Consider the following 26,907-nt stretch of genomic DNA (forward strand, 5'->3'; position numbering starts at 1 on the left):
TATACCTTACTTTTTTATGTGGGTTCTGAGGATCAAACTCAGGTTCTTTTCTTGGACAGCAAGCAAGCATTTTACTCTCAACCCCAGGGATATCCTTTTGGATGTATCATCTTACAGTGTTTTTCACTTAGCAGTATATCAAGAATTTACTTTTGCATCAAAAATTATTTGTATAAAATTAAGAAAAATAACATGGAAGTCAGTGTTGATTATGACTGTTCATTGTAAAAGTGCGTTTTCAGATAATATAGGAAGGCATAAAGTAGACAACACATAGCTACAGGTTCACTTTCCATGGGCATCAGTTACCCTTCTAGCTGTGTTTACATGCTTTAATCTGTGTACACACAAGCACAATTTACATTTTTATCTAAGATTTTGGTTTTGTTTTTGGGAAAGGATTTGCTGTATATCCCAGAATGGCCTTGAACTCAAGACCTCTTGCCTCAGTTTCCCCAGTGCTGGGATTATAGGTGTGTACCACTGTACCCAGCTCTACACATGATTTTATGAACAGTAACTTAACTACTGTATGCTAGATTTAGGTCCAGGTCCTCATATGGAGATGCCATTGTTTTTAACATTTGTATATCAAGTACCTTCCTTGTTTGACCCTGAGGTCTCCCTGTGTACTGAGTTGCCATAGTGCTGTCTGACTGAAAGATACAAGGAATAGGAATGATCTGATGTGTACAAGGCAACCACATGTGGCCTGAATGCCACCCTGTTTTATCTTTGTCACAGTGGCTGTGCTTTATATTACCAGTGGTTCAGCTGGCTCATCATAGAGCATGAAACTTTTTTTTTTTTTTTTTTTTGTTTCTAGAGACAGGGTTTGTCTGTAGCTTTGGAGCCTGTCTTGGAATTCACTCTGTAGACCAGGCTGGCCTCAGACTCACAGAGATCCACCTGCCTCTGCCCCCTGAATAATGGGATTAAAGGTGTGCCACTGCCCAGCAAGCATGAGACTCTTAATCTCAGGGTTGTGGGTTTGAGACCCACATTGGGCACCAAATGTAGCAAGCTTTCTTGGACTGCTAACCCCTAAATCATGATGTGGAGACTTATTGATTATGAATGCCCATCCTTATACATGTCTCACTAGCTCTTAAAATTTATTTTAACCTATTTCTCTTCATCTATGTTTTGCTTTGGAGCTTTTTACCTTTCTTTCATTCTGTATGTCCTACTTCCCTACTTTTTTCATGTCTGCCTGGCTCCAGGTCTCTCTCTTCTCTATTGCTCTCCTCTCTCAGCCTAGGTTCCTCCTCTCATATACTTAATCTTTCTGCCTGACAGCCCCACCTAGCCCTCTACTCCCTAGCTATTGGCTGTTCACCTTTTTTACTTATTTATTTTTTGTTTTTTTTAAGACAGGATTTCTTTGTGTAACAGTTCTGGCTGTCCTAGAACTCACTTTGTAGACCAGGCTGGCCTTGAACTCACTAAATTCCACTTGCCTCTGCCTGGGCTGGGATTAAAGGTGTGCACCACCACTGCCCAGCAAACTGTTCAGCTTTTTATTAGACCAGTCAGATGCCTTAGGCAGGCAAGGTGAAAGAAATGCAACATATCTTACATAGTTAAATATAGCATTAACATGTAGCACGCTTTTACATAGTAAAGTAATATTCCACAACACCACCCTGTGTGCTTTACATAAGACCCTTGCCTACTCCTGATAATGCTTGCTCTGTGTGAGATTTCTCTTGTTTGGCCTTGTCTTGCCCCTTACCATGTTTTGACACATATGAAGAAGGATGTACAGGTCCTACTCCAAATTGCATATGCAGAAACAAAAGAAGGGAATTAAATGCAGTCTGGAGATGACACAGGAATGGTAGCATGCATTCACATAAACCTCTGTTGCCCCAAGGATGGAATGACCATTGAAGGAACAAGAGGAACCTGTGGCCACCCCTCATGACATCAGGGGAGTTTTAAAAGAATAGTTACTGCTTTACTCAGTCAAGACTTGGTATGATACATACCCAGCATCTTCATAATACATGAGTTCATCATTTATTTAGTCAGCTTCCTACAGATCTGGCTTTTCTCAATGCATCTTGCTATTATTAGCAGTTTTCTAGTGTTCAATCTGTTCCTTTTTCAAAAAGTGCCTTGTTACTTTGGGTAATTTGAGATGTGGTGAGTCAGAGCATGAATATTTGCAATTTTGACATTGTTGCCAAGGTGACCTATGACAAGGTTATAATGTTTTACCCTTTTGCCTGGAATGTTCAGATGGACCATTCTCACTTTCATTAGCTATTATTAAGATTAATTGACTGTTTATGGATGAAAATAAAATTTTATGTGACACTTTCCTTTGATACATATACTGCATAATATTTATTTAATTTGAACCTTGCAAATTTTATAGATTATTTCCTTGAAAATATTTTGTTAGTGGAAGTTGTTATAAGTACTTGACTTCTAGCTGGCTGGTGGTGGTAGCACACCCTTTTAATCCCAGCACTCAGGAGGCAGAGGCAGGTGGATCTCTGTGAGCTTGAGGTCAGTCAGAACTGTTAAAAAGAAAACTCCTGTTTTGAAAAAACAATAACAACAACAACAACAATAACAACAACAAAAAGAACTTGACTTCTAGAGATGGATGTATATATAGCTCATTGACCTAAGAAGCTCTAGGTCCTGGGTTTGATGCCCAGCACCACCCCAAAATATTATTGTCCTGCTGAACTCATTTTTTTTTTGTCTAATCAATAGATTCTTGATAGAAACTGAAGACTTCTGCCTTAATTTATGAACTTTATAAGTAATATTTTATGAGCATCCATGTACTAGGTACTGGTGACAGTGTCAACTATAACATAAATAATGGAAAAAACAGATTGAAAATATATATTTAACTATTCCCTTACAGACTGTGGAGGGGAAGGAAAGCTCAGATTAGACTGGAGTCACAGGAAGACTTCAGAAGCAGCAGTCACGTTGTATGTATCCATAGTCAAGAGGAAGCAGGGAGGGGCTGGAGAGATGGCTCAACAGTTAAGAGCACTGCCTACTGTTCCAGAGGTCCTGAGTTCAATTCCCAGCAACCACATGGTGGCTCACAACCATCTGTAGTAAGATTTGGTGTCCTCTTCTGGCCTGCAGAACACTGTATACATAATGAATAAATAAATATTTTTTAAAAAAAAGAGGAAGCAGGGAGTAAGGAATGCATGCGCAACTCAGTTCCCTTTCTCCATTCATACAGCCCAGGTTCCCATCTAGGGAATGGTGCAACCCACAGTGGGCTGTGTATTAGTTTGCTCTCTATTGCTGTGCTAAACATCATGAGCTGAAGCAACTTGCAGAGGAAAGTGGGGTTTTTGACTTACATTTCCCCCATTACAGTCCATCATTGGGGGAAATCAGGGAAGGAACCTGGAGGCAGGAACTAAAGCAGAGACCATGGAGGAGTGCTGCTTACTGGCTTGCTACTTACAACTTGCTTTACTTTCATTTATTTATTTACTTACTTATTTGTTTATGTGCATTGGTGTTTGGCCTGCATTCATGTCTGTGTGAGGGAGTAGGATTATTGGAACCTGAGTTACAGACAGTAGGTGCTGGGAATTGAACTTGGGCCCTCTGGAAGAACAGCCAATGCTCTTAAACTGCTGAGTCATCTCTCTAGCCTAAGATTTGAGACCGTGTTTCTCTATGTAGTCCTGACTGTCCTGGAACTGGATAGTAGACCAAGCTAGCCTTAAACTCAAACAGATCACCTGCCTCTGCCTCCCTGATGCTAGGACTAAAGAAAGATGTGTGCCACCTCAAAGATTTTTTTTTGTTTTTGATTTTGTTTTTTTGTTTGTTTTTGTTTTTTCCATGACAGAGTTTCTCAGTGTAGCCCTGGCTATTTTGGAACTTGCTCTATAGACTAGGCTGGCCTTGAACTTAGAGACCCACCTACCTCTGCTTTACTTGCTTTCTTGTACAACTCAGGATCACTTGATCAGGAGTGGTACCGCCCACATTGGGCTGAACCTTCTCACATCAATCATCAGTCAAGAAAATGCCTCACAGACTTACCTACAGGCAATCTGATAGAGATGTCTTCTCCATTAAGGACTCTTTTTCCCAGATGTCTCTAATTTGTGACAAAAACTAACCTGCACAGTTGATTTTCCCACCTCAATCAGATCTCCATGGGTATACTGGAGCAGGATTGACAGTTGATACTCAGAACAGCACAAACCCATAATCTCCGCACTTTGGAGGTGGAGCTAGGGAGATCACACATTTAAAGCTGGGGGCACACAGCAAAACAAAAAGAAAAAGCGTGTGGTTCATGATAAAATAGTTGCCTACTATGTGTGAGGCCTTAGATTCCATCCCTTGCAATGTAATCAGTTGATTAATTTTGTTTGTGTGGGGGTTGGCTAGTCTGGGCAAGAAATGTTTCTGGTCTGAATTGAGAGTAGTAATTGAGATGACTGAAGGGAGAAGGGTTGAAGCAGGTGCCAGAAGACTGTGTGGGTTGCAAGAAGATGAGTAAGGGGGCAGATGCTGCCAGGTACTGGGGCTAGTGGTGTTTGCATGATGGAAAATGTGGCATAGAACAGGTGTTGGGAAGGAGAAAAAAGCAAGAGTGTTGGCTTTGAGTAGCCACGAAGGATCCAGATGGAGACCTAAGGAGAGAGAGAGGTAAGGAAACTCAAATAGTGCAGGCATAGATTTCGCTGAGGAACCAAGTCCACTGAAGCATGCTGCTTATTCCTGCTGTGTGCCAGCTTTTTCTGTTGTGGCCTGTCAGGGCCCAGGCCGTGCCTGCCACAGTTGCACACATACTTCCTCCACCAAGATAGACCGACCCTTCTGCTCACGTTCCCTAGTCTGAGCAGCACAGTTGGCCCTCCCTGAACTTAAAGTGGAAGAGTACAGCATGCCACTCTTCCACAATTTCAAACAGGGAACAGCTCTAGCCATTGCCTGGCAGTTTTCCTGAAGACCCACTGGTACACTGGCCATTAGGTATAGTGGGGAACGGCCTTGAGTTACCCCAAACCACTTGGCTCTGGGCCTGCCCTGGGGGAATTGTAGATAGAAAGCACTGTAGCAGAGTTTTTAATGGCTGGGCAGGCACAGGTGTCCTCGGAATGAAGTTGCTGCTGCCTACACTACTTGCCTGGAGGTCTCTGCAGTCTCAGGCCACTAGTGCTGCTGAAGAGCAGTAGTTCTAGTGTGCCAGAACAGGAAGTGTAAGCTCAGCACAGCACGGGTACGGGTTTGTCCAAAGGGGCCTTGTCGGGGTGTGTCTGCCTCTCTCTAGCCTCTGGCTAGGCTCTGAAACTTTTCACTCCCTGCCTCCTTCAGGGAGCTCACTAGTGGTCTTGGACTCTTGGGGTCTACCACATTGCAGGCAGCTGACAGGCAGAGCCAGTGGGGTTGCAGTGACTGAGATAATGCATCTAGGAAAGAAGGTCTAGGAGAGTTATGTGCTGTCCTCTAGAAGAAGCTGCTGATCAGAGAGTGACCACTCTCTGGCTCGGTTGATGGATGATTTGAAAACTCTGGTGTTTATTGATATATAGCCACTTAAAGGGAATGTGAGGGCCCTAAGGGAGTGAAATCTGAAGTCTCTGGTGCAGGAGCAGAAATCAGAAGTTGATCAGGAAGTGAGTTTCCCTAGTCGTATTGTGGATGATTTGAAAGCACTGGTGTGTATGAATACCTAAAGGGCATTTGAGGGTACCATGGGAAGTAAATCTGTAGCCTCAGGTGCAGGAACAGAGATGGGGAGGCTGCAAGTTACTGAGATGGAGACAGATGTGTACCTCACAGGGCCAGCAAATTCATGGAGTACCAGGACTTCAGCAGCCTTGGCAGAGGCTGTGCCAATTTTGACCTGGGGATTGGGCTTCGGGAGGGGGCTTACCATTACTTTACCTGTCTTTTGTTCTAATTACAAACGTCAAAGAACAGAGATGCAAGTTTGAATATCTTTTTAGAAGGCACAGAAGTCAGTGCCAAAATGAAAAAAACAACATCCTCAGCTTTTCAATGTGTGTGAGTGTGTGTGTGTGTGTGTTTGCATTACTGAGGTTGGAACTCTGGTTCACACTCCACTATTGATCTATACCCCAGCCCTATGACAAAATATGTGTTAAGGATATAAATAATGAGCCAAGTGACAAAACACATGGGACAAGACCTAAAAGGGTTCTGAGTGTAGGAACTTCCATCTCCATGGAGCTGGGTTTCTCCATGCAGAGGACAAGTTCTCGTTCACTTTCCCACAAGTCCATGTGATCAGCTGTCCAGCTTTCCAGTGGGTTCCTGTTTTCTTCTTCCTATAGGCATGACTGAAGCGTGGACAGCCACATAGAAACGGGATTGGACAAAAAGGAGAAAACACCAGAAAGCCTGTTTGTCAGCTTTTTGGCTTGTTGATTTGGCCGGACCCCATCTGAAATAAGTGTTTTTGTTTTGATTTGTTTTGGTCGGGTTTCTTTGTTTTTGTTGTTGTTTCTTTGTGTTTTTTTTTTTATTTTTTTTTTATTTTTTTTTAATTTTTTTTTTTTTTTTTTGAGACAGGTTTCTCTGTAGCTTTGTAGCTTTGGCGTCTGTCCTGGAGCTCTTGTAGACCTCGAACTCACAGAGATCCGCCTGTCTCTGCATCACGGGTGCTGGGATTAAAGGCGTGTGCCACCACCACCCGGCCGAAATAAGATTTTTATAAAAGGTCGGGAGACCATAGTTTACATTATCTGCCTTGAGGAAGAGAAATTGTGGTGACTGTGGACTTCCTTGTGATGAAAAAGAAAGGGGTGAAAGGGGTTACGGGTCAGAGATTTTGTTCCCTGAGACCTAGAGCACCCATCTACCTCATCTCTGTGAAGCTATTTCAAAACAGCTTTATGACCCGAGGACGAAGCTCAAATGAACAGGATAAGCCTATTCTAGTCATTTAGGAAGCCCTGTGCCATCTCTCTGAAACCAACTCAGTGAGTTTCTATCAATGAGGGTTTTTGATACTTTTCTCAATGTCTGTGAGAGCAACCAGCGTTTTATATAGTCAAATGACATATTTTATATAATATTTATTTATTTATTATGTATACAATATTCTGTCTGTATGTATGCCTGCAGGCCAGAAGAGGGCACCAGACCTCACTACAGATGGTTGTGAGCCACCATGTGGTTTCTGGGAATTGAACTCAGGACCTTTGGAAGAGCAGGCAATGCTCTTAACCTCTGAGCCATCTCTTCAGCCCCCGATATTTCTTATAATAAAGATCATTAATAATTTTATGAACTGGGTGTGGTGGCACATGTCTTTATTCCCAGCACTCAGAAGGCAGAGGCAGGCAGATCTCTGTGAGTTCCAGGACAGCTAGGGCTGTTACGCAGTGAAACCTTGTCTTGAAGAAAATAAAATTTTTTTCCATGAAAACAGATTATGTAAAAAACAGTGTTTCAAAGAGGAAGTCACAGAGGATATTACCAAACACTTAGGAGAATGAACGTGAGGGTACAACAAAGCAGAATTGATGGGCAGAGCTAAAGCAGTGGTGGTGGCAATCTCACAGTGGGAACCTTCAACATGAAGACCCTAGGACAAGAAGAAAAATAAAAGTAACCAAAATGAAGGGTAGTATAGAAATTAATGAAATAGAGTATAGAAGAGAAAAAACAATAGTGCCAGAAATTGGTTCTTTGAAAAGGTAAAATTGAGAAACTTTTAGCTAGTTTAACCGGGGGGGGGGGGGGGCAGGATAGGAAGGGGGGAGAGAGAATTGTAAATAGCTAAAATCAGAAATGAAGAAAAGAAAATGACTGCTAACTTTACAGAAGTTTTAAAAAAAAGCCAGGGGAGATGATGAAGGAACATCATGGGCAGTTATATGCCTAAAATAGACAACGGAGAGGGAGAGATGGCAGCTTCCTGGAATCATTCAGGCTCTGTCATTGACTGATGAGAGACACTAAGCAGATCTTAGGTCATCAAAGGAGATGGGTTAATTATGTAAAATTTACAGAGAAAGGGGAAGGAACAGGTAGCCTCACAGGAAAATGTTACCAAACCTCTGGAGACCAACTAACAACTTGTCTCCCCAAACTCTTGCATGTACCACCTATAGGACTTTTATGAATTTTATCCCGACAATAAGGACAGAATTTCACAATACAACTATACAACTGCAGGTAATGCCTTTCATGATTGCAGATAATAGAATCCTTAACAAAATGCTAGCAAATCAAATCCAACAGCACATAATGTATCTACATTGTAAACAGTAAGATTTTATCCTGAAGATAAGTGAGTTTGACATCTAAAAATCAACTAATGGAACCTACCATATTAATAGAATAAAAGACAGAAATCATACAATCATCTAAAGAAAGGCATTTGAAAAATTCCAACATTTCTCATGATAAAAACATCCAAACCAACTCAAAATAGAAATCTAGCCTTTAAGACGCATGTAGGGCTGGGAAGATAGCTCAGTCCATAAAGTGTATGCTCTGTAAGTGTGAGGACCTGAGCCTTATGGTCAGAACCCATAGTAAAAAATAGCAGGCTTGGGCTGGATGATGTCTCAGTGGTTAAAGACACTTACCGCTCTTGGTGAGGACCCAGGTTCAGGTCCCAGTACCCACACCAGGCAACTCACACCTGCTTATAACTCCAGCCCCAGGGATCCTGCACCCTCTGCTAGCCTCCATGGCAACTTCATGCAAGTGATATACACAAACTCATATAGACATAAATGAACCAATAAATAAATCTTAAAAAAAATAGCAGATGCCAGGTGGTGGTGGCACATGCATTTAATCCCAGCACTCAGGGAGTCAGGATCTCTGTGAGTGGATGGATGGATAGATAGATAGATAGATAGATAGATAGATAGATAGATGGATGATAGTGTGAGCTTCTAATCTTCATACTAGGGAAGCAAAGATAAGAGGATCTATAGGGCTTGCTAAAGATCACAACTCCACCTGCTTACAAAACTCCAGGTGAATGAGAGACTGTTTCAAAAAATGAGAGATGGCACCTGACGAGCATGGCTGAAGTTTTCTTCTGGCCTCTTTATGCACACACACAAACGTGTATACACACATGATGGGTAAATACTCTACCATTGATTCATCTATAGCTTGAATACTTTGTTTAGAAACTATCTGCCACCATTATTATTATTTTTTTTTTTTTTGGTTCTATGAGACATGGTTTCCTATAGCTTTGGAGTGAGTACTGGTATTAAAGGCGTGCACCACCGGCTATTATTCTTTTAGTTTCAAGGGTTATAATTTGTGTTTCCCTTTGCTTAGCTCTTTTAACATACATGTGCATGATAGTGTTCAGTTATGATAATGGCAATGAATATACCCCTGTAACTGGTGTTTTACTCTGATGCTCTGCTTTGTTTGGATTACTGGTATGAGGTGGATATGAACTTCTCTCTGTCAAGGGGGAGTGCCTTCTTCCTATATTCCTTGTTCACTAAGTTTTTATTATTGCGCCTACGTGTTGAAGTCTCCCCACCCCAAGACCTTGCTTGTGTTATATATATTTTTCCACTCTATTTCCTGGATTCCGTTATTTATTTATGTGTGTGTGTGCGCACATTTACCATTATACTTATATGGTCAGAAAACAGCATGTAGAAATTGGTTCTCTCCTTCTACCATCTGGGAGTGAACTAAGATCAAGAGGCTTGGCAACACCTTTGCCCACTGAGCCATCCTACCTATTCTCTCTTCCTCAAATGCAGGACACAGGTCTTTCAACTACCATCTCATACCCTTACCAAGCAGGCATTACAAGAAAATTTACAAGCAGTTCAGTGTTCCTTTCTCTCACCCTCCCCACTAAGTAGCATCTTATATAATCGTGTTGCAAAAATCAAGCCCAGGGCAGAGTTATCTATGCAATCCCTAGAGCGGTTTAGATGTACCAACTCAAGTACATTGCTTGTGTGCATGAGAGGGCGAGAGTGTATGTACATGAGAGACAGACTATGCAGTTCTACCATCCCTGTCTTCTCACCACCACAGTTACCCAAATACTGCTATGCACGTAGAAGTAGAGTGCCTTAGAGTGTGGCTCTGGGCCCTGTGGGAAATCTAGTTGCACTTATTTTCACAGTTCCCTTTTGTTTCATGGCCAGTGAGTCTTCTCTGTGCACTAAGTAGCTTTTAATGAAAACACATAGAATAATAGTGCAGTTTGGGGGGGTGGATGTGACCATGGACTTGGGTCTATGAAGTTTGGAGAAACACGAGCCTCTGAGTGGACACAGGTCCCATTCAGGGTCCTGAAGGAAGGGATGTGTTCCTTTAATGCTGTCCCAAGCCCTGAGGGCAGCCTTCATTTCAACCAGCCAGCCATCAAGGACAGGCTGCTCACTGAAGGAACTAACTGTAAACAGCAGCAGGGACACTGATTTAAATTACAGCTAAGGGAATTCTCAGTTACGGCTTATGGCTGTAATCCTCTAATCCTCACACCCAGGATGTTGAAGAAACTACTGTTTTTTTCCTGAGACAGGATTTCTCTGTGTATGAAACTCACTCTGTAGACCAGACTGGCCTCAAACTCACAGAGATCCGCCTGCCTCTGCCTCCTGAGTGCTGGGATTAAAGGCATGCTTCATTACTGCCTTGCCAAAAGTACATTAGTTTACACATCAATATTTATAAACTCAGGTTGGACATTGGTGGGAACGTGAAGCAGTTAGTTTTCTCCTTCCTTCTACGGGGCCCAGGTCTTTAAGCATGGCAGCAGCCACCTTCACCCATTAGACCATTTCATTGGCTCCATGCTTTCAAAACTTTCTTAAAGCTAGACTTCTGAGCAAGGTGGTTCCTCCTATCTGTTGCTTTCAAGGCTACCAATACCACATGAGGTACAGCATCTAAAAACTTCCATTATATTTATTTTACTTAGACAGGAAAGGGCCAAATTTCAGGTCAGTGTTATGAAAATCAGTGATCTCACTGGGCCTCTGCAGGAGCTTGGGGACACATAAGCCTGCAGTGCACCTGGGGAACTGCTGTGTCACTTGGCGTCTCATTCGGTATCTCTCACAGTATGTCAGTATAAGCTTTGCTGGAGCCAATTGCTTAATTCTGGGCTATTTCTAAATAACACCTAAGATGATTTTTGAAACCTTCATTGGACTGCTGGCACATGTAACAGCAGAGATGAACCTCGAAGCACTGTGCCAGGTTAGTAAGACAGCCACTTACTGAATGCCTAGAGAAGACAAAACTGGAGGACAGAAAAGTAGAATAGTGATGCTGGGGGCTTAGGTAAGAGAGAGACTGACTGAGTGGTACAAGGGACTTTGGAGCAATGGAAATATTCTTCACTTTGTCCCTCCCACAGCCTCTCACTCATCTTTTATTCTGTTGGAAAGTATTTAGTGGTTTAGGATCTTACACCCAAGGAGACAGAAAGCATATCCACACAAAGACTCTTCCATAGTGTTCCCAAACTGAAACTATATCAGTGCTCACCAGCTGGTAAATGGACAGACAAACCCGTGGTATCCTCAGACTAAAACATAATGAATTAAACCATGGAGAAAATCACTGCTGCATGCAAACATCTAGAAGTTACTCATCCTCATGTGCTATTTTAGAGCGATGCTTTCTCCACATAGTAAAACCAATAACTCTTCTTTGTTTTAAAACACATTTTTCCTTTCTGGTGTTGGGATTAGACCCAGGGCTTCATGCATGCTCTATTACTGGGCCCTTTTTTCTTTATGCTTTGAAACAGCTTACATGAGATAGAATTATCTACTCTTTATAATGTTAAGAGAACTAACCAGTAAAAAGCTAAAATCAAACAAAAGATGTGATGAGGGTGGGGAACAAAGTCTCACTGTGCTGCATAGACTGGCCTTGAACTCAGCAGTCCTCTCTGGTGTGAGTGGTGCTGGAACTCAGGATCTATATGAGCTAGTCAGGTCCTCTAGGACAGCCCTGGGTTAACTCCTTGGTTTTAACTCCTTGGATGACAGCAATAAATATAAATAAATGTGCCTTAGGGTCCTCATTTTTTTTTTTTTTGGTAAGTAGAGATAGTTTAAGACTACAAGTTTGAAAAGTTTAGTGACACCTTTTAAAGGGGATTGAGAAGAGACTGAGGGCCTCTCAGTACTACTCAAGAATCAGAAGTGTTGTAGGCTAGAGAGATGGCTCAGTGGTTAAGAGCACTAACTGCTCTTCCAGAGGACCCAGGTTCAATTCCCAGCACCTAGACCTAACAGCTGTCTGTAACTCCAGTTCCAGGGGATCTGACACCTTCACACCAATGTACATAAAATAAAGTTAAATAAATTAAATAAATATATTTAGAAGTGTTGAGAACAGATGTGGGATTCTGTGGGATGGGTGCAAGGGCTGGTCTCATTTTCAGCCTCTGCAGTCTCCAGGACCTGGTTGGGCAGGTTCTGCTGATGTCCTGGGTGGAGGGACTTCCTGCTTCCCACGAGCAGCTAATGAGTAACTCAGCATTGAGCTGGCTCAGAGCAGGTTAGTGCAGTGAGGCTTCAAGGCCCAAAGAAGCCAGACACTGCCAGGATGAGGTGGAAGCGGGGCTCTGATATCAGGTGGGATGCTTTCTGAGGGCCTTTTGTCTCTGCTCAGTTCTTACCCCAGGGCCAGTACAACAAATCAACAGGACTGCCTTTGACTCTTAAGAAATAAAATGTTCCCTCTAGAACAGTTGAAAACTCAAAGACTGTATCAGTTAATTAACAAAAGCAGATGGCAGGTCACTTTTTATCAGTGTCCTCTGTGTGGAAAGATGCCTGTGGCACTTGTTTAGAGATCTGAGATGCAATTACTAAGCCGGCAGAATCGTACCTACTGCCTTTTGACCCATATTGCTTCTGTCTCATAGACGAAAGAGCCTGTGGTTCCGACTGAGGAAGATAATTCTCTGTGTTCTGGGGTTCTACATTGCCATTCCGTTTCTTGTCAAACTGTGTCCTGGGATACAGGCCAAACTGATTTTCTTGAATTTTGGTAAGTCCTTTGTATCAATTCTTCTTTGCTTTTACTTAGAGTTTATTTTCACTGTGGTGGCTGACTTTAAGAGATGTCTTTTTATTTTAATTGAGATTGAACTTACATGTAGTACGATGTATAGATTTTAAGTGTACAGTGTGGTGGGAAGTAGAGCCACCACCCAGACTCAGGATTGTATGGGTCTGTGACCTGGGAGTTCCCTGCACTTTTTGTCCAGTTGAGAGACATGGCGACGATGGCTTACCATCCAGTGCTGCATTTGGGTCTCTAGGTGACAGTACTGCATTGGAGGTGATTATCTCCCTTGAGCCAAAGTAGATAAAAATGTTGACAGCATCAACAGTTGTCTGAATCTGGCATGTTAGAGACATGTTGTCACTTGTATAGTGCAGGTTAATTGAAACCATAGAAACGAACAGTACCTTTAAAAATAATAATGATGAAGCCCTATGGGTTTTCTTTTAATTTTTATTATTGATCCTTCTTTCTTTCTTTTTTTTTTTTCTTTTCTTTGTCTTTGTTTTTGTTTTTCAAGACTTCTGTGCAGCATTGGAGCCTGTCCTGGAACTTGCTTTGTAGACCAGGCTGGCCTCAAACTCACAGAGATCCGTTCTTCTCTGCCTCCTGAAGCTGGGATTAAAAGTGTGTGCCATCACTACCTAACTGGTCCTTTTCTCCAAAAACAAATAAACAAACAAAAAATCTGTTTTTAGCACTTTCCTAGTAAATAGGCTCGTAATACTGACCAATGGACATTTTTTTTCATTAATTTCTTATCATGCCACTATTAATCCTCCATCTTGAGCACTATAGTTGCTTTTAACCATACCAGACCTGAGACAAGGCATTGTTTGTTATAAATATGTAATTGCATAATTGGCTCCGCTCAGCTGTTGTAAGCTTTGCAATAGCAGAAAACACATATATTGACTATCTGTTCCCATAGCTATTAGAGGGGTGTCTGGAATGTAGGATGTATACGGCAACCGTTTATTAAATAAATGGATAAATGAAGAAAAAAATCTGTTTTATTCATAGAAAGAAAAAGAAACTGACACGGTTTGATTTTTGTGGAATTGTTTGCTGTTTACAAAACGTTTTGGGACCTTGAGTTAACATGGACCTTGTGTGGTTCTAAAGCTGTTTGGGGTGGAAGAGGAAGGGAAAGTGAGGAAGTATTGTGCTATAAGACAGGAAGCAGAGGGCTCTAGGTATGTTCTCTAGAAACAGTCCTTTCAGAAATAACATTTTGTACCCAAAATGAGGCAAAGGAGGGTACGAGGCATTAACTCTGGCTGTGAAAATGGCTATGGTCAATGTTAGAACGGGATGAGGTGGACTCCTCACCAGATCTTTGGCAATGCTGGTTTACAGAATGAGCTCTGGGCCCTTGTGTGTTTGGGAGCTTGAGACTCAGAAACTGGCTTGATGCTGTGCGACAGCAGGTAAGCTTTGGGCAGGTAGAGGGACTGTGAGGGTCCAGTCTGTGTGAGACTGTAGCCCAGGACATGATAGAGCCAAGGATGCAGGGCAGATTGGAAGGCATGTCTCAGGCTTCCAACCCCCAGTAGTCATAGAATTCCAGGCTCTGTAAGGTCTGGTTTTACAAATTTTGAATGTTCAGTCTATAATAGACATAACTGTAGAAAGATACTAACAAAGAATTTATATTTTTTAATCAGTAAGAGAAACAGAATTATGTATGCTGTTTATTAAGAGATATTTTAGTTTTTCAAGTGGAAGGTCCTCAATCTTCTAGGGATTCATGATCTCTAAGTTAGGTAACTTATAAGTAATAAACTTAAGAAGAAACAAAATTATTAGGAAAAGCGAGGTAGTGTTGTTTTTCTGAGTTAGTGTCCCTTAAAGAAGGCACAGAAAAGATGGTGGGTTTGCAGACACAAAGACGCAAGAGCTGTAAATTTATTGGTGTAACCATTAGAACTGACCCATACAGCCTGGGGCTCTGTGTTCTCTGCTGTTGGGCACACAGTCCGGTGCCAGCAAAGACCTGGCTTGGACTTTTTCTGCAGTCTGCTTTAGGCATAGCCCACAGTTTTGCAGTGCTGGCTTTCTGAAGAGAGAAACCGTTGCCACAGGCTCAGAACTTTGGGTTCTTAGTCTGACCATGTGTCAAGAGAGGAGGTTGTGTAATGACTGCTGCCCAGGCTGATGCTCCCCACTAAAGTTTTTCTTCCACTGCTCACCGCTTGGGGGCAACGGGCCTGGGGCAGGTTTGGTTTGGTATTGTGCTGATTTTGGAGTAGTGGGATTTAAACCTTAAACCCAGGGCCTCACATGCACTATACCAGTGAACCCTTCCTTGGGCAGTGATGCTAAAGGGATAATAGTATAAAAATCTATCTCTGGGTTGCTGGGTTTTGTTTGTTTTGCTTTGCTTTTTAAGTTACTCAAGGGGCTGGGGAGGTGGGCCAGTGGATAAAGTGCTTGGTGCTTAAGAATAAGGATCTGAGTTTGGATCCCCAGCACCCACATAAAAACTGAATATGATGACACATGTCTGTAGCCCTGGTGCTGGGTGGTGGAGATAGGCTGATCCTGGGCCTTACTGACTAACCAGCCTAGCAGAAATGGGTGAGTTCCAGGTGTAGTGAGAGTCTGTTTAAACAACTAATGCAAAGGCTAGGCATGGTGGTGCATGCCTTCTACCCCAGCATGTGGAAGGCAGAGCCAGATGGATCTCTATCATTTCAAAGCTAGTTTGGTCTATATAATGAGTTCCAGGCCAGCCAGATAGTGAGACACTCTCAAAAAAAAAAAATAGAAAAATGATTAAGAAAGATATCCTGACATTAACCTCCAGCTTCTGCTTGAGCAAGCATAGTCCCCCACCTCCATACACACACTCCCCCCCCCCCCGCCAAAAATAATATAAAAGACTTTTTGAGTTACTCAAGGGCCAGAGAAAGGCTCATCAGGTAAAGCTTTGCTGCCTACCAGCCTGGAACTCACATAAAGGTGGAAGGAGGAGCGGCCTAACTCTACAAAGTTATCCTCTGACCTTCATGCCTGTGCCCTAGCACACATATATACCACCCACTACAAAGAATAAATAATAATTTTTTAAATTACTCAAGAATTTGGCACTGATGGATGTCATTTTAGGGCAGTGGTTAGCCATCACCACAGCCTTTTCCACAGCAGTGCTGGCCTGGCCCTCTTTGCCACGCTTTCATTGTGAGGCCTGCTCTCCTGGGAGGAAAGGGCAAATGGCTCAGGGCTTGCTAGTTTTCTAGTTATAGTGTGGACAACTTTAATTGCTGTGCCTGTCTCCCCTTTCGGCTGAAGCATTAGAGGCTTTGAGGCTGGAGTTTTACCTCAAACTGGGAAGGCCTATGCATGTAGAAGTTCTTGTCTCTTCCAGATGGGAGTCTGGACTTGTTGCTCTCCATCCTGACAATCTTTAGGGCTCACAGCATGGTTGATATAGTCATGAGTGTATAGCAGATTTCTCTTAAATTTGCAGTCAGATAAATAAGCAGGATTGACTTGTGAGTCTCAGGTTACCAGTGGGCATCTGATTTGGATCTTTACTATGCTGCAGAAAAGAATTTCAGCATGAGCCCGAGCGAAGCAAAGTATATGAGTTATCTCAGTGTTTAGATGGAAAATCACTGAATTAGTACCTTTTCTGTTACTACGATAAAACACTGTGACCAGAAGCCACTTATGGAAGAAAGTTTATTTTAGCTTATGGTTCCAGATGGGTAAGAGTCCCTCACAATGAGGATACCTAGCAGCAAGCAGCAGGAAGCTAAGAGAGAACCGGAAGTGTGCTGAGGCTATGAACTCTCAAACCACACCTCCAGTGATCTAATTCATCCCTCCCACACACCCTATCCCAACAGCGCCACCAACTGGGGACCAAGTCTTCAAATAGCTGAACTTACAGTGGACATTTGTCATTCAAATCACCACAGTCATGTAGGAAAAAGAATAATGCATAATCCCAAGACATGGGCCTAGGCTTCTCAGGAGAGTCATGCTAAGGTCAGCAAGGTGGCTCAGCAGGGAAAAGTGCACAAGCCTGAGGACCCGAGTTTAGTCCCCAGGACCCACAGTAGAATGAGTTGTCCTGACCTCCACATACATTCCATGGGACATACACAAATGCCCGCATTCACACACATATGCATACATATACAACAGTAACTTTTTTTAAGAAAGAGGCATACGTAAGTGTTTTTACAATGGCTGCGTATAATCCTGTGACTTTCTAGGTTCCATTCGTCAAAGGATGTAACTTAAAACAAGGTTCAAAGACTAAGCAAAGCTCAAATGCAAAAAAAAATAAAAAAGGCCTAAGTGAAACTATATATGCCTTTTTACTTTTTCTTAAAGAATTTACCTTTGTGAGTAAAATTGTAAATGGCTTTCTGATGTGCGTTGTTTAGATTTAGTGACGATGGGGTCCTGTGTAAGCACAGTTCGCTTGCTGTTTTTAACATCTTGCCTGAGATGGCATCTGGAGGTCCAGGAAGACACCTATCTCTATCTCTGTGGGCAGTTTTGGCCCCATCAGTTATGTTGAATTTTGACTTCAGTGCCCCCATCAGCCACAGAGGCAAACTGGGTGTCAGTGAGAGGCTCTTCTTCCTGTTCTTATCCCTTTAATTTTTTTCTCTTTTCAGGTTTTTTGTTTGTTTATTTTGTCTTTCAAAACAAGGTTTCTCTGTGTTACAGTCCTAGCTGTCCTAGAACTCACTTTTGTAGACCAGGTTGGCCTCAAACTCACAGAGATCACCTGTCTCTGACTCCTGAGTGCTGGGATTAAAAGTGTGAGCCACCCCTGCCTGGTTGATTTTTTTTTTTTCTTTTTTTCCCATCTTAATTTCACCTGCAAATGAGGCTGCAGCTTTCAAGTTCCAGTGTGGTCAGGTCATAGAGGGAAGCTTGGGATTGGCTTGTACAGCACAGGAAGTAGACTTCTTTCTAGTTGAAGCCCTCATAGGCCCCACTGTTACCAATGGAAAACTTAAGTAACAGGACAAAAGACCTGGCATTTCTATCTTCCTTTCTGTGCTGCCATTGCCCTCAGGTCAGGTTCTGTTCAGTCCTCATGCAGACCTGCTGATGTTCCATGGAGCTGGTCTTCAGCCCCCGAAGATTTCCAGCAGCTCTAGTGTATAGAACAGCCTCCACTCTACCTTCAGGCCAGCCAGTGAAGGCCTGCTCCTCCCTTTGTTCAGAGAGCAACCAGTGCTGGCTCCATTCTACTTGTAAGCTGGAGCCCCACTAAAGCTTTGCATGCATTCCTTGCTTCGTTTCATTTCTATTGCTTCCATGCCAGACAACTTCCAAGTCTCCAGTAACACCACTGGCACAATAAAATCTGAATGCTTTAGTATGACTGTCCATTTTCTTGACAGGTCTTCAGATTGGGTGGCTTAAGACAAAAATGCTGTCTCACAGTCTCAGTGGCCAAAAGTCTAAGATCAAAGTGTTTGCACCCTCTGAGGCACCTGGATAGAGTCCATCCTTTCTCCCTCTCCTCCTTCTCCTGCCTCCCTTCATTCTGTAATAGGGATGGAACTCCAGGGCCTTGTGCCTTGTGCATAGTGGGAAGCACTCTACCACCTCCTGCCTGTTTCACCAGCTGCCAGTGGCCTGCAGTCTTTGGTATGGCTTGACTTGTAGAAACCTCTACCCATCTACGTACAGTCTTTATGTGGTCTCCCCTTTTAGAAGTCTGTTGGACATGATGGGTTAGAGGTTACTCTGGAAACCTCAGTTAAGCTTTGTTACTCTGAAAAGATCTGGTTTCTAAGCGAGGTCAGAGTCTTGGGTGTTAGGAGTTTGGGGGAAGATGTTATTCAGCATTTAACAGAAACTTAAGAGGAAATTTAAAACTTCAGCCTGCTTCTTCAGGGAGATGTGGATTAGGAAGGTAGTGATGTGAGGAATTCCTCTCCTAATGTGACCTGGGGGAGATGCTCAGAGGAATTTCTGGAGAAGGAGCACATGCATCCTGTGTCCTCATGAGTCCGATGGTTCATTTATTCAGCAAGTGTTCATTGAGGCCAAGAGGCATTTCAGGAAGTGAGTTAGACCTGCCAGATGATATGTGAAGTTAGTCTTGAAACTCCACCTTCATCTCCTCCCAAAAAGCTGTGAATGGATTCCTTCTAGAGCTCATGATGACCCAGAAGTCAGGACCATCCTGCTCTTTGTTGCTCCTCCCCCATGGCGAGGGTAAATTACACCTTAGGGCTTATGTTTTTGGTTTAATTTAATTTGATTTAATTTCATTTAAGTTTTTTATATTTCCATTAAATTTTTCTTCAAAAGATATTTGCCATTGCAGTAAAGTACAGTAATATGTAAGGAAAAAAAAATATAAAGTCCCTCTGCACACTCACACTTGGCGTGTGTGTCTCTGCAGTGACAGTAGGGCAGTGTCCCTCTTATCTGCCCTGTCCTGCACATTTCCCGTAGCGGATGTGTCCATGCTCTCCTGTGTTTGGCATCCTAGTTTATCCAGTTGGGGCCCTACTGGGAGATGACTGTACTCTAAGACTCTGCCTTGAATTCACTGCAGATGAGTTTTGTATTCATTCATTTTGATGTCTTTTCTGGGTTAAGTGATGTCGCAGAGACTTGAGAACCTCTGTGCCTCCTTCCCTCTTGTACCTGTCATCTTATCCATTGCCCCTTTCCAGTGTTTCCCAGCCACCCTGATCTCAGCCTTCAGCTGTGGCTTAGGTGAGCCCCTCTGCAGGATCTTGTCCCCTCTGTGTGTCCCCTATCTTGTGCCAGCTTATCTTGTTAAAGACCGTCCTTTCCCTTGCTTCCGTCTTCCCCTTGAGCAACCCGTCCTGGTTCAGGCTCCACTCAGGCTGTGCCCTTACTCCAGTGTTTTCAAGCTGTAGTTCAGGTTTTAGCTTTACCCCCTCCCTGAAGTGTGCCTCTCATGTGGCAAAATCCTGATAGAAAAACACTTAGTGCCTTTTCAGAGTTTCTCCTATGCTGTGGGGATGGGGTGTGTGCTTGTCAACGTGTGTGTCTCTGTGTATGTGGGGGGGTAGTGGTTATGTATTGCAGTGGTGTGTGTGCTGTGTGCTCAAGAGGGCATGTTAATACAAAGGTGAGCATGTGTGCCCATCCTCTCCCACTAACCCAGACTTCATCTCTTTGTCCCCTACAGTGAGGGTCCCCTATTTCATTGACTTGAAAAAACCACAGGATCAAGGTTTGAATCATACCTGCAATTACTACCTCCAGCCAGAGGATGATGTGACTATTGGGGTCTGGTAAGTGCCTACAGCCAAGCCTGCAGGGTAGAGGCACAAGCTTCTCTGGCCTCTTCAGGAAGCTGTGAGGGCCCTGCTCAGCTTGGGTGGTCTGTGGACACCAGGCTCAGGGTGCTGTTCTGATCGGCTCGGGGTTCTGTCCTGCTCAGGTCAGGTGGTGTCCGGGACACCAGGCTTGTGGTGCTGGGCTTGTTTTTGTCTTCATCTGTCCTTAAGACCAAGGGAAGAACTCAGCTAAATTTGATCTCAGTGGTGCAGAGTGAGATGGCACCAAACTCTCTCCTGAGGTCCTTGAAACAGCAAAGGCTTTGTAACCACATTGTTTTTAGAGTCTTATTTCCAAGTTTTTTTTTTTAAACCAAACAATCTAGAGAAAAAAAAAAAGGAATGTAAGCACACAATCAGAAATACAGACTTGAGTGTAGCTCTTCAGAGAAGTGAATGCCTCCTGCCTGTAGGAAGGATATCTACTTTTCTCCATAAATTTACACTGGACATAAGCCCTGTGACTTCTCTGTGGTTTCCTTGGGATATATTTTAATGGCTTTTTGTGTAAGTGATGATCCCTAAACAACTGGGTCAAGATTGACCAGAACTGCATCAGCGTTTCTTTTTTTCTCTCAGAAGCAGCTGAGAATAACTAACTGCCCCTTTATCTTAGCCGGGTCTGTTTCTCAGTTCCATAAAGTCTCTTTCTGCAGCCTTAGAGACCCACCATGTATGTGAGATGTTTGTAAATGAACCAGTGAGCAGGCTGCCAGTGTGGATGAGGGACTTCAGATGCTTCCATTGACAGTCTGTGGTAAAGAAGGGAGAACAAGAAGGGAGGCTCTTGTTCTCAGCAGAGGACACTGGGAGTAGAGTCTTTTTGCCATTTTCTTTTTTTTTATTTAATTGAGCAGTAGCTGACCCGTGTGTGCTTTTGGGACTTTGAAGAATCTGACCTGCTTTGTCCAGAGCTGTGTGAGGGTAGAATGATTGGCCCCTTAACCAGGATCAAGGTTCTGTCCTGTGCAAGAGGAGTATAATAGTGGTACTTAGGCAGAAAGCATTGACAGCCCCTTTGTACATTGTTAAGTTCCCACAAGAGTTAGAGGGATGGCTATGCAAATCTCGAGGTAGTGGACAGCTGCTGTCTGTCCACCTAGACCATTCCATAACCTTGGGCCTTGAGAAGCAAAAGACTCCACTCTCAACTGCCCTCACTACGTCTTTTCAGATCCCCCCACCCCAGCTTCTGCAAAGGCCTGAATGCAACCCAAGCACCATTCTCAGCTACCAGCTCAGTGTCAGCTGCCCTCTACCGACATGTTGGAGGTGTTCACTGGATCTCTGCCTAGAGATCCGAAATGAGGTAGTCTGGCTTCTATCAGAAGAATATCAGCTCCAGATGTCTAAAATAGGCTGCCATCTTTTCCCCACTACTCCATCAATGCTATATATTGCCTAAGCTGGCTGAAAACTCCTAGAATCTAGCAATCTTTTTGCTCAGCCTCTCAAGTATCTGGTATTGTGATTGTATGAGAGTGATAATTATAGTGGCTAGAAACACAAAAACATGATCCTCATGAATAAACAAGAGAGATGCATTAAAATGAGAAAATAGCCAGGCAGTGGTGGTGCACTCCTTTAGTCTCAGCATTTGGGAGGCAGAGGAAGGCAGATCTCTGAGTTTGAGGACAAGGACAGCCAGGCTACACAGGGAAACCCTATCTTGAAAAAACTGAGATAGAGAAGCTGGGGAAAATATGGGGGCGGGGAAGATAAAAGGGGGCAAGAGAGAGGACAAACTTGGCTACTTGATTTTTTAAAGATTTCTGTCATTGGTGTCTAGAATGAATTTGGCTAAGAATTTTAGAGGAAAAGTAGATAATCAATTTAGACCCTTCCCAGTGATTATCAGTATTCATTTTGTCCTTTGTATTATCTCTGAAGGAGAATTTGGCCAAATAGAATAAGAGTATCTAAGATCCTGGGTCAGCCTGGCTAATGATGAATTTGCCCATGTATTTGTGGCTCTAGAATGCAGGAAGGTTCTATCTAGGATGTTCTAGTTAATGCAGGATATATGTCTCTCATCTCTAGATAAAGGCCATCAGAACAAGCTGTTTGACCAACAAGAGGTTCTTTTGCTCTCTCTAAGGCTATCAGCAGCGACCTTGCAGCTTACAGTTCTAGTTACTTATTTGAAGGATGAGATAATATGTTACCCACCTGCTTGTCTACTTGTATATAGATAGGAGCCCTGCTGCTTTCTGTTTCCACAGACCTTCATGTAAGTGCTACTGTCTATGCCAAAGGGGCATCTGACTTTGCGTCCTTCTCTACTTCTGTCTCTAGGCACACTATCCCCTCCATCTGGTGGAAAAATGCCCAAGGGAAGGACCAGATGTGGTATGAGGATGCTTTGGCTTCTAACCACCCCATCATTCTATACCTGCATGGGAATGCAGGCACCAGGTAAGCCCACACATGTGGTGTGACCTCCGTGCAGCACCTGGCTCCTTCTTAGGCTGGAAATGTTTTAACTTAGACTATCTGAAGTGGGCCTGTGGTCTACACAATCAGGTTTACTGACCTGCTACATGCAAGGGAAACTTTTCCAGAACAAAGGAAGGTAAAGTTCTTTTGGAGCTGGGAGAATTTAGAGACACCCCAATGTGCTGAGGACCAATGGGTCTCTACCCAGAGGCCCCTGGGAGATAGTGCGGAGCATCAGACAACTTTGGAAGTTGAATTTGAATCAGGTGGAGGGGGGAATGTGCCTCTGCCAGAGAGACTCAGCTCCTCCAGCCATAGTGTGTTCCTTCCTCCTGCTTTGGATCAAAGGGCACTGTGTCTGCTAGTGTATGATTTAGAAAGCCGGGCTTCTCTTTAAGGAAGTGGTAGTCATTCAAAGAAGGGGTGGTGATGACCCTTGTTGGTGGCTTCAGTACACCTTGAGGAAAATGCTAGCTCCCTTTCACCTTTCTGTGTTTGTCACCCCTGGTCTGAAGAGTGGCAAGCAAGTCTGTCTTACCACTGAGAGAGCGCCAGGGTGTAGACTAGGGCTTCACAGATGTAGGAAGAGGCTCACCACTTCTCCTCCTCCTCCTCCTCCTCCTCCTCCTCCTCCTCCTCCTCCTCCTTTTCTTCTTCTTTTCCCATCTCTAAAAGAGAAACAGTATTTAAAAGTGGCCAGAGGGGAAGCTGAAGGCTGAGCCTGCATGGGCATGTCCTGGACTGCCTGTGTGGGTGAGCTGTCTGCTAGCAGTCTTGACACAAGCAATGGCAGTGTGTCCTAATGGGCTGTTGAAAAAGTACACACTTTGTGCATTTGGGCCTTTCTGGTTTATCCAGTTGCTTCTCATGAGTGCGTTTGATGCCTTGGACTTCAGGCAGGCTTAGGCTGGATTTGCTCTCCCACCTAAAAAGCTCATGTGTTTTTTACACCACAGCATGTTGTTCAAAAGGGGTAGAGGAGGTGGGGAGGTACATTTTTCTAAGGAAATCATTGTTTGAAAATTCTAGGGTCCCTTTTTCTATGCTTCTTTGGGTTGCCTGTGAGAGAATCTGAAGAAGCCAGAAGGGAGGCAGGCCCTTCACCAGCAGGGCAGTGTGAGGGTAGCTGCGAGGTAAACTTTTTATAGGCAGAAACAGCAAGAAGAACAATGTATGGGTCTTTCTGTGGGGAAGGCAGTCCTGGGTAGTTATGTGCCATGCAGCAATGCAGAGGGCATTGTAGAAAGAACCCAGAAGCCCAGCCCACAAGGTTGGGTTCTGTGCCAAGAGCAGAATGTTTGGCTACTGACTCACCCTGCTCTGCACAGTTTACAGTCTGCTTTGTTGGGGACAAGCTGCAGTAGGTTTCTCTTCTGCTTTTTAAAGACCAAGGAGCTATAAACAGCTCTTGTTGCATACTTCCATAAATGAAAAAAAAAATATAGTTGGCTGTGACACATGTTTCTGGTAGTCACGTGTTAAATGAAAAGAACAAAGCTTTTCTGTAACTATGTCTGAAAGAAATATGGTGACTGTGCCTTCCTACTCCCAGAGACTGCCTATAGTGCCTGCATTCTGTCTAGTTCTTCCTACACCCTCATTTCTCAAAGGCTTTGGCTCACCTCTGGGCCTCTTCTCCAGCTATCCCTCCCTCCCCAGTCATAGCACTGAAGTCTCCCAAAGGTGTAACTTTCTGAGCTCTCAGTCCCGCTTTCTTTTTTCAGTCAATGGAGGGAATTTGGGGGTTTTAGGGAATCTATCTTCCAAAGAGAACTAAAAACATCTGGCAGGATTTCCTTCTGGTCTTGAACACATTTCTTTTCGTTTTTGTGCTGCAATGTATTGGTTTCTCTCCTCTAACTCATTCATGTGTCCCTGCAGTGGCATTCCCACTCACCACATACCTGCAATGGACTCACTGCTCATTATAAAAGAAAAATAGGTTTGAAGGATGAAGAAAGGAATAAGAAATGCTCGATAGGACTCTTGTCTGCTAGGGGAACTAGCCATTCCATACACTATGATGAGAGGCAAGGGCCTCCTGATGAAGGGCCAGGAGCTGGGTCCAGGGCTCATTCACCTGTGTCTAGATATATTGCCATATGTGTGTATGGCACATGTGTGTGCAGAGATATTAGTGTAGCCTGATGAAGCAGCAGGCAGAAAGGAGCTCCCATGATTGGGGGTCTAGATAGGAAATGAGAGTTGAAATAGGAAGGTATATGGACAAATTCCTTGGGACACAACTTCCATACACATAGGTAGCCCTGACCCCTAGGAAGCTGGGGAGGGCTGAGTGGCACAGGCAGGCAGGGTGTTTTCTTGAATCTGGGCAATAAATATGCATTCCTACTGAAAAATTAAAGTACACATGAGAATTAAGAAATATCGGGGGCTGGAGAGATGGCTCAGTGGTTAAGAGCATTGCCTGCTCTTCCAAAGGTTCTGAGTTCAATTCCCAGCAACCACATGGTGGCTCACAACCATCTGTAAAGAGGTCTGGCGCCCTCTTCTGGCCTTCAGACATACAGACAGAATATTGTATACATAATAAATAAATAAAATAAATATTAAAAAAAAAAAAAAAAAAAAAAAAAAAAAAAAAGAAATATCCCTAAGATGTTGGAGAGAAGTTTGATACCACTTAGGGGGATCCAAAGAGTCATGTGTCTACTATAGATCCTTCTTTGAAATGGGGTTTGGGATTTCAGATTTAAAATTTTAAAAATATATATATGTATGTGTGTCTGCATGAGTTTATGTGCACTATGTACATGCAGGTGCCCACTGTTGGCAGATGGCAGAGGGCGTCCGATCCCTTGGAACTGTAGTTACAAAAAGTTGTAAGCTGCCTAATATGGGTATTGGGAACAACCCAGGTCCTCTGCAAGAACAGTAAGCATTCTTTACTACTGAACCATTTCTCTAGCTCTGACATCCAGACTCTTGAGGGCCATCTTGTGCCTTACCTTGAGCAGGGGCACTAACACCACTTCTGTTTGCTTCCTTTTCATGCTGCAGAGGAGGCGACCACCGTGTGGAGCTGTACAAGGTGAGTGCTGATGGCCCAAAGGAGCAGTGCTGTTAGCTACAGGATGCTGGAATAGAAGGGGTCACTTGAACTAGCCACTCTGAAAAGTCACCATTCGTGGACTTGCTGAAGGTGATGCCTGGCCAGTTCTCCCATGGTTCTTCCATTGTGCTGCTTCTGGGGTGGGTTCCAGAACCAATACATTACATGTGCTTGCTAATGAGATGAAAAGCATTTGCCATTGTTTTTCATGATGTGTTTCTCAAACACAGAAGTGCTGTGGGAGCTTATTGCAGGATCACCCCTGGGGTGTAGGGTGTATAAAGGCAGGTGGGATTTGAGCCAAGTTCCATACAGGCTTGATAGTAGGTCCTGCAAGTAAATGTTCATGCCTTAGGCATGACATAGAATTCCTTTCATTTTTATAGTTTTGTTTTTTATTTGTATGCATGTGCATACATGCGTGCATGCACCACAGTTCAAATCAGAGGAAGTCAGAGGACAGCTTGGGAGAGTTGTTTCTTTCCTTGCACCATGTGAATCTTGGGTATCAAACTCAAATTATCCGGCTCTGCAGCAGGTCTCTTTACCCACTGAGCCATCCCACCAGCCCTGTGGTTTTGTTCTTGATCTTGGGTCTTGGAATCTTGGTACAGCATGGTTGGCCCACCATACATGCCCTCCTCTCCTTAGAGAGCTGTTTGTATCTAATAGGGCAGAAGAGAATGTACACAGATATGTGGGCCTATTTCGATCTGGGCAGTGGGAAGTTTTTATTCCCTTGAGTCAGTTGGATCAAGGCAGGAAAGGTAAGTGACTGAGAAGTTAGCAGTTCCCTTGATGTTTTTGTAGTAGAAAAGAATCTCCTTGTCCAGGCCCACAAGGCTTTGAGTGTAGGCTAGGAGAGGGCAGGAGTCACCAGACTGCCTAGGACAGTACCATGTCTCCCTGAAGGTAGAATGCTAAGTGGCTCGAGGTGACAGTGGTGATGTGGCGTCTCTTTCATTGTTCTAGGTATACCCTAGCCAGTGTATTGGACACTGCACTTGAGCAATGATCTTAATAAGAATGGACAACGACAACTAATTAATCTGTAGGAATTTTTAAAAATAATAGAAAAAT

At 43.5% G+C, this 26,907-nt stretch overlaps 1 protein-coding gene across 2 annotated transcripts in view; it reads left to right on the forward strand.

Moving 5' to 3' along the window:
• Positions 1-26,907, forward strand: part of Abhd12 (abhydrolase domain containing 12, lysophospholipase) — a 58,060-nt gene that overhangs the window by 19,626 nt on the left and 11,527 nt on the right. The window contains exons 2-5 of one of the 2 annotated variants that reach the window (XM_041670681.1): positions 12,875-12,999; positions 20,168-20,273; positions 22,614-22,733; positions 25,776-25,806. In XM_041670681.1, the coding sequence (XP_041526615.1) occupies positions 12,875-12,999; positions 20,168-20,273; positions 22,614-22,733; positions 25,776-25,806 (382 nt within the window). The remainder of the gene's footprint in view (positions 1-12,874; positions 13,000-20,167; positions 20,274-22,613; positions 22,734-25,775; positions 25,807-26,907) is intronic. The other variant, XM_041670682.1, reaches the window with a different exon arrangement.

This window comes from Microtus oregoni, unplaced genomic scaffold, assembly GCF_018167655.1.
Source record: "Microtus oregoni isolate MIOR12 unplaced genomic scaffold, Mior012 000020F_ref0000438, whole genome shotgun sequence".
NCBI lineage: Eukaryota > Metazoa > Chordata > Mammalia > Rodentia > Cricetidae > Microtus > Microtus oregoni.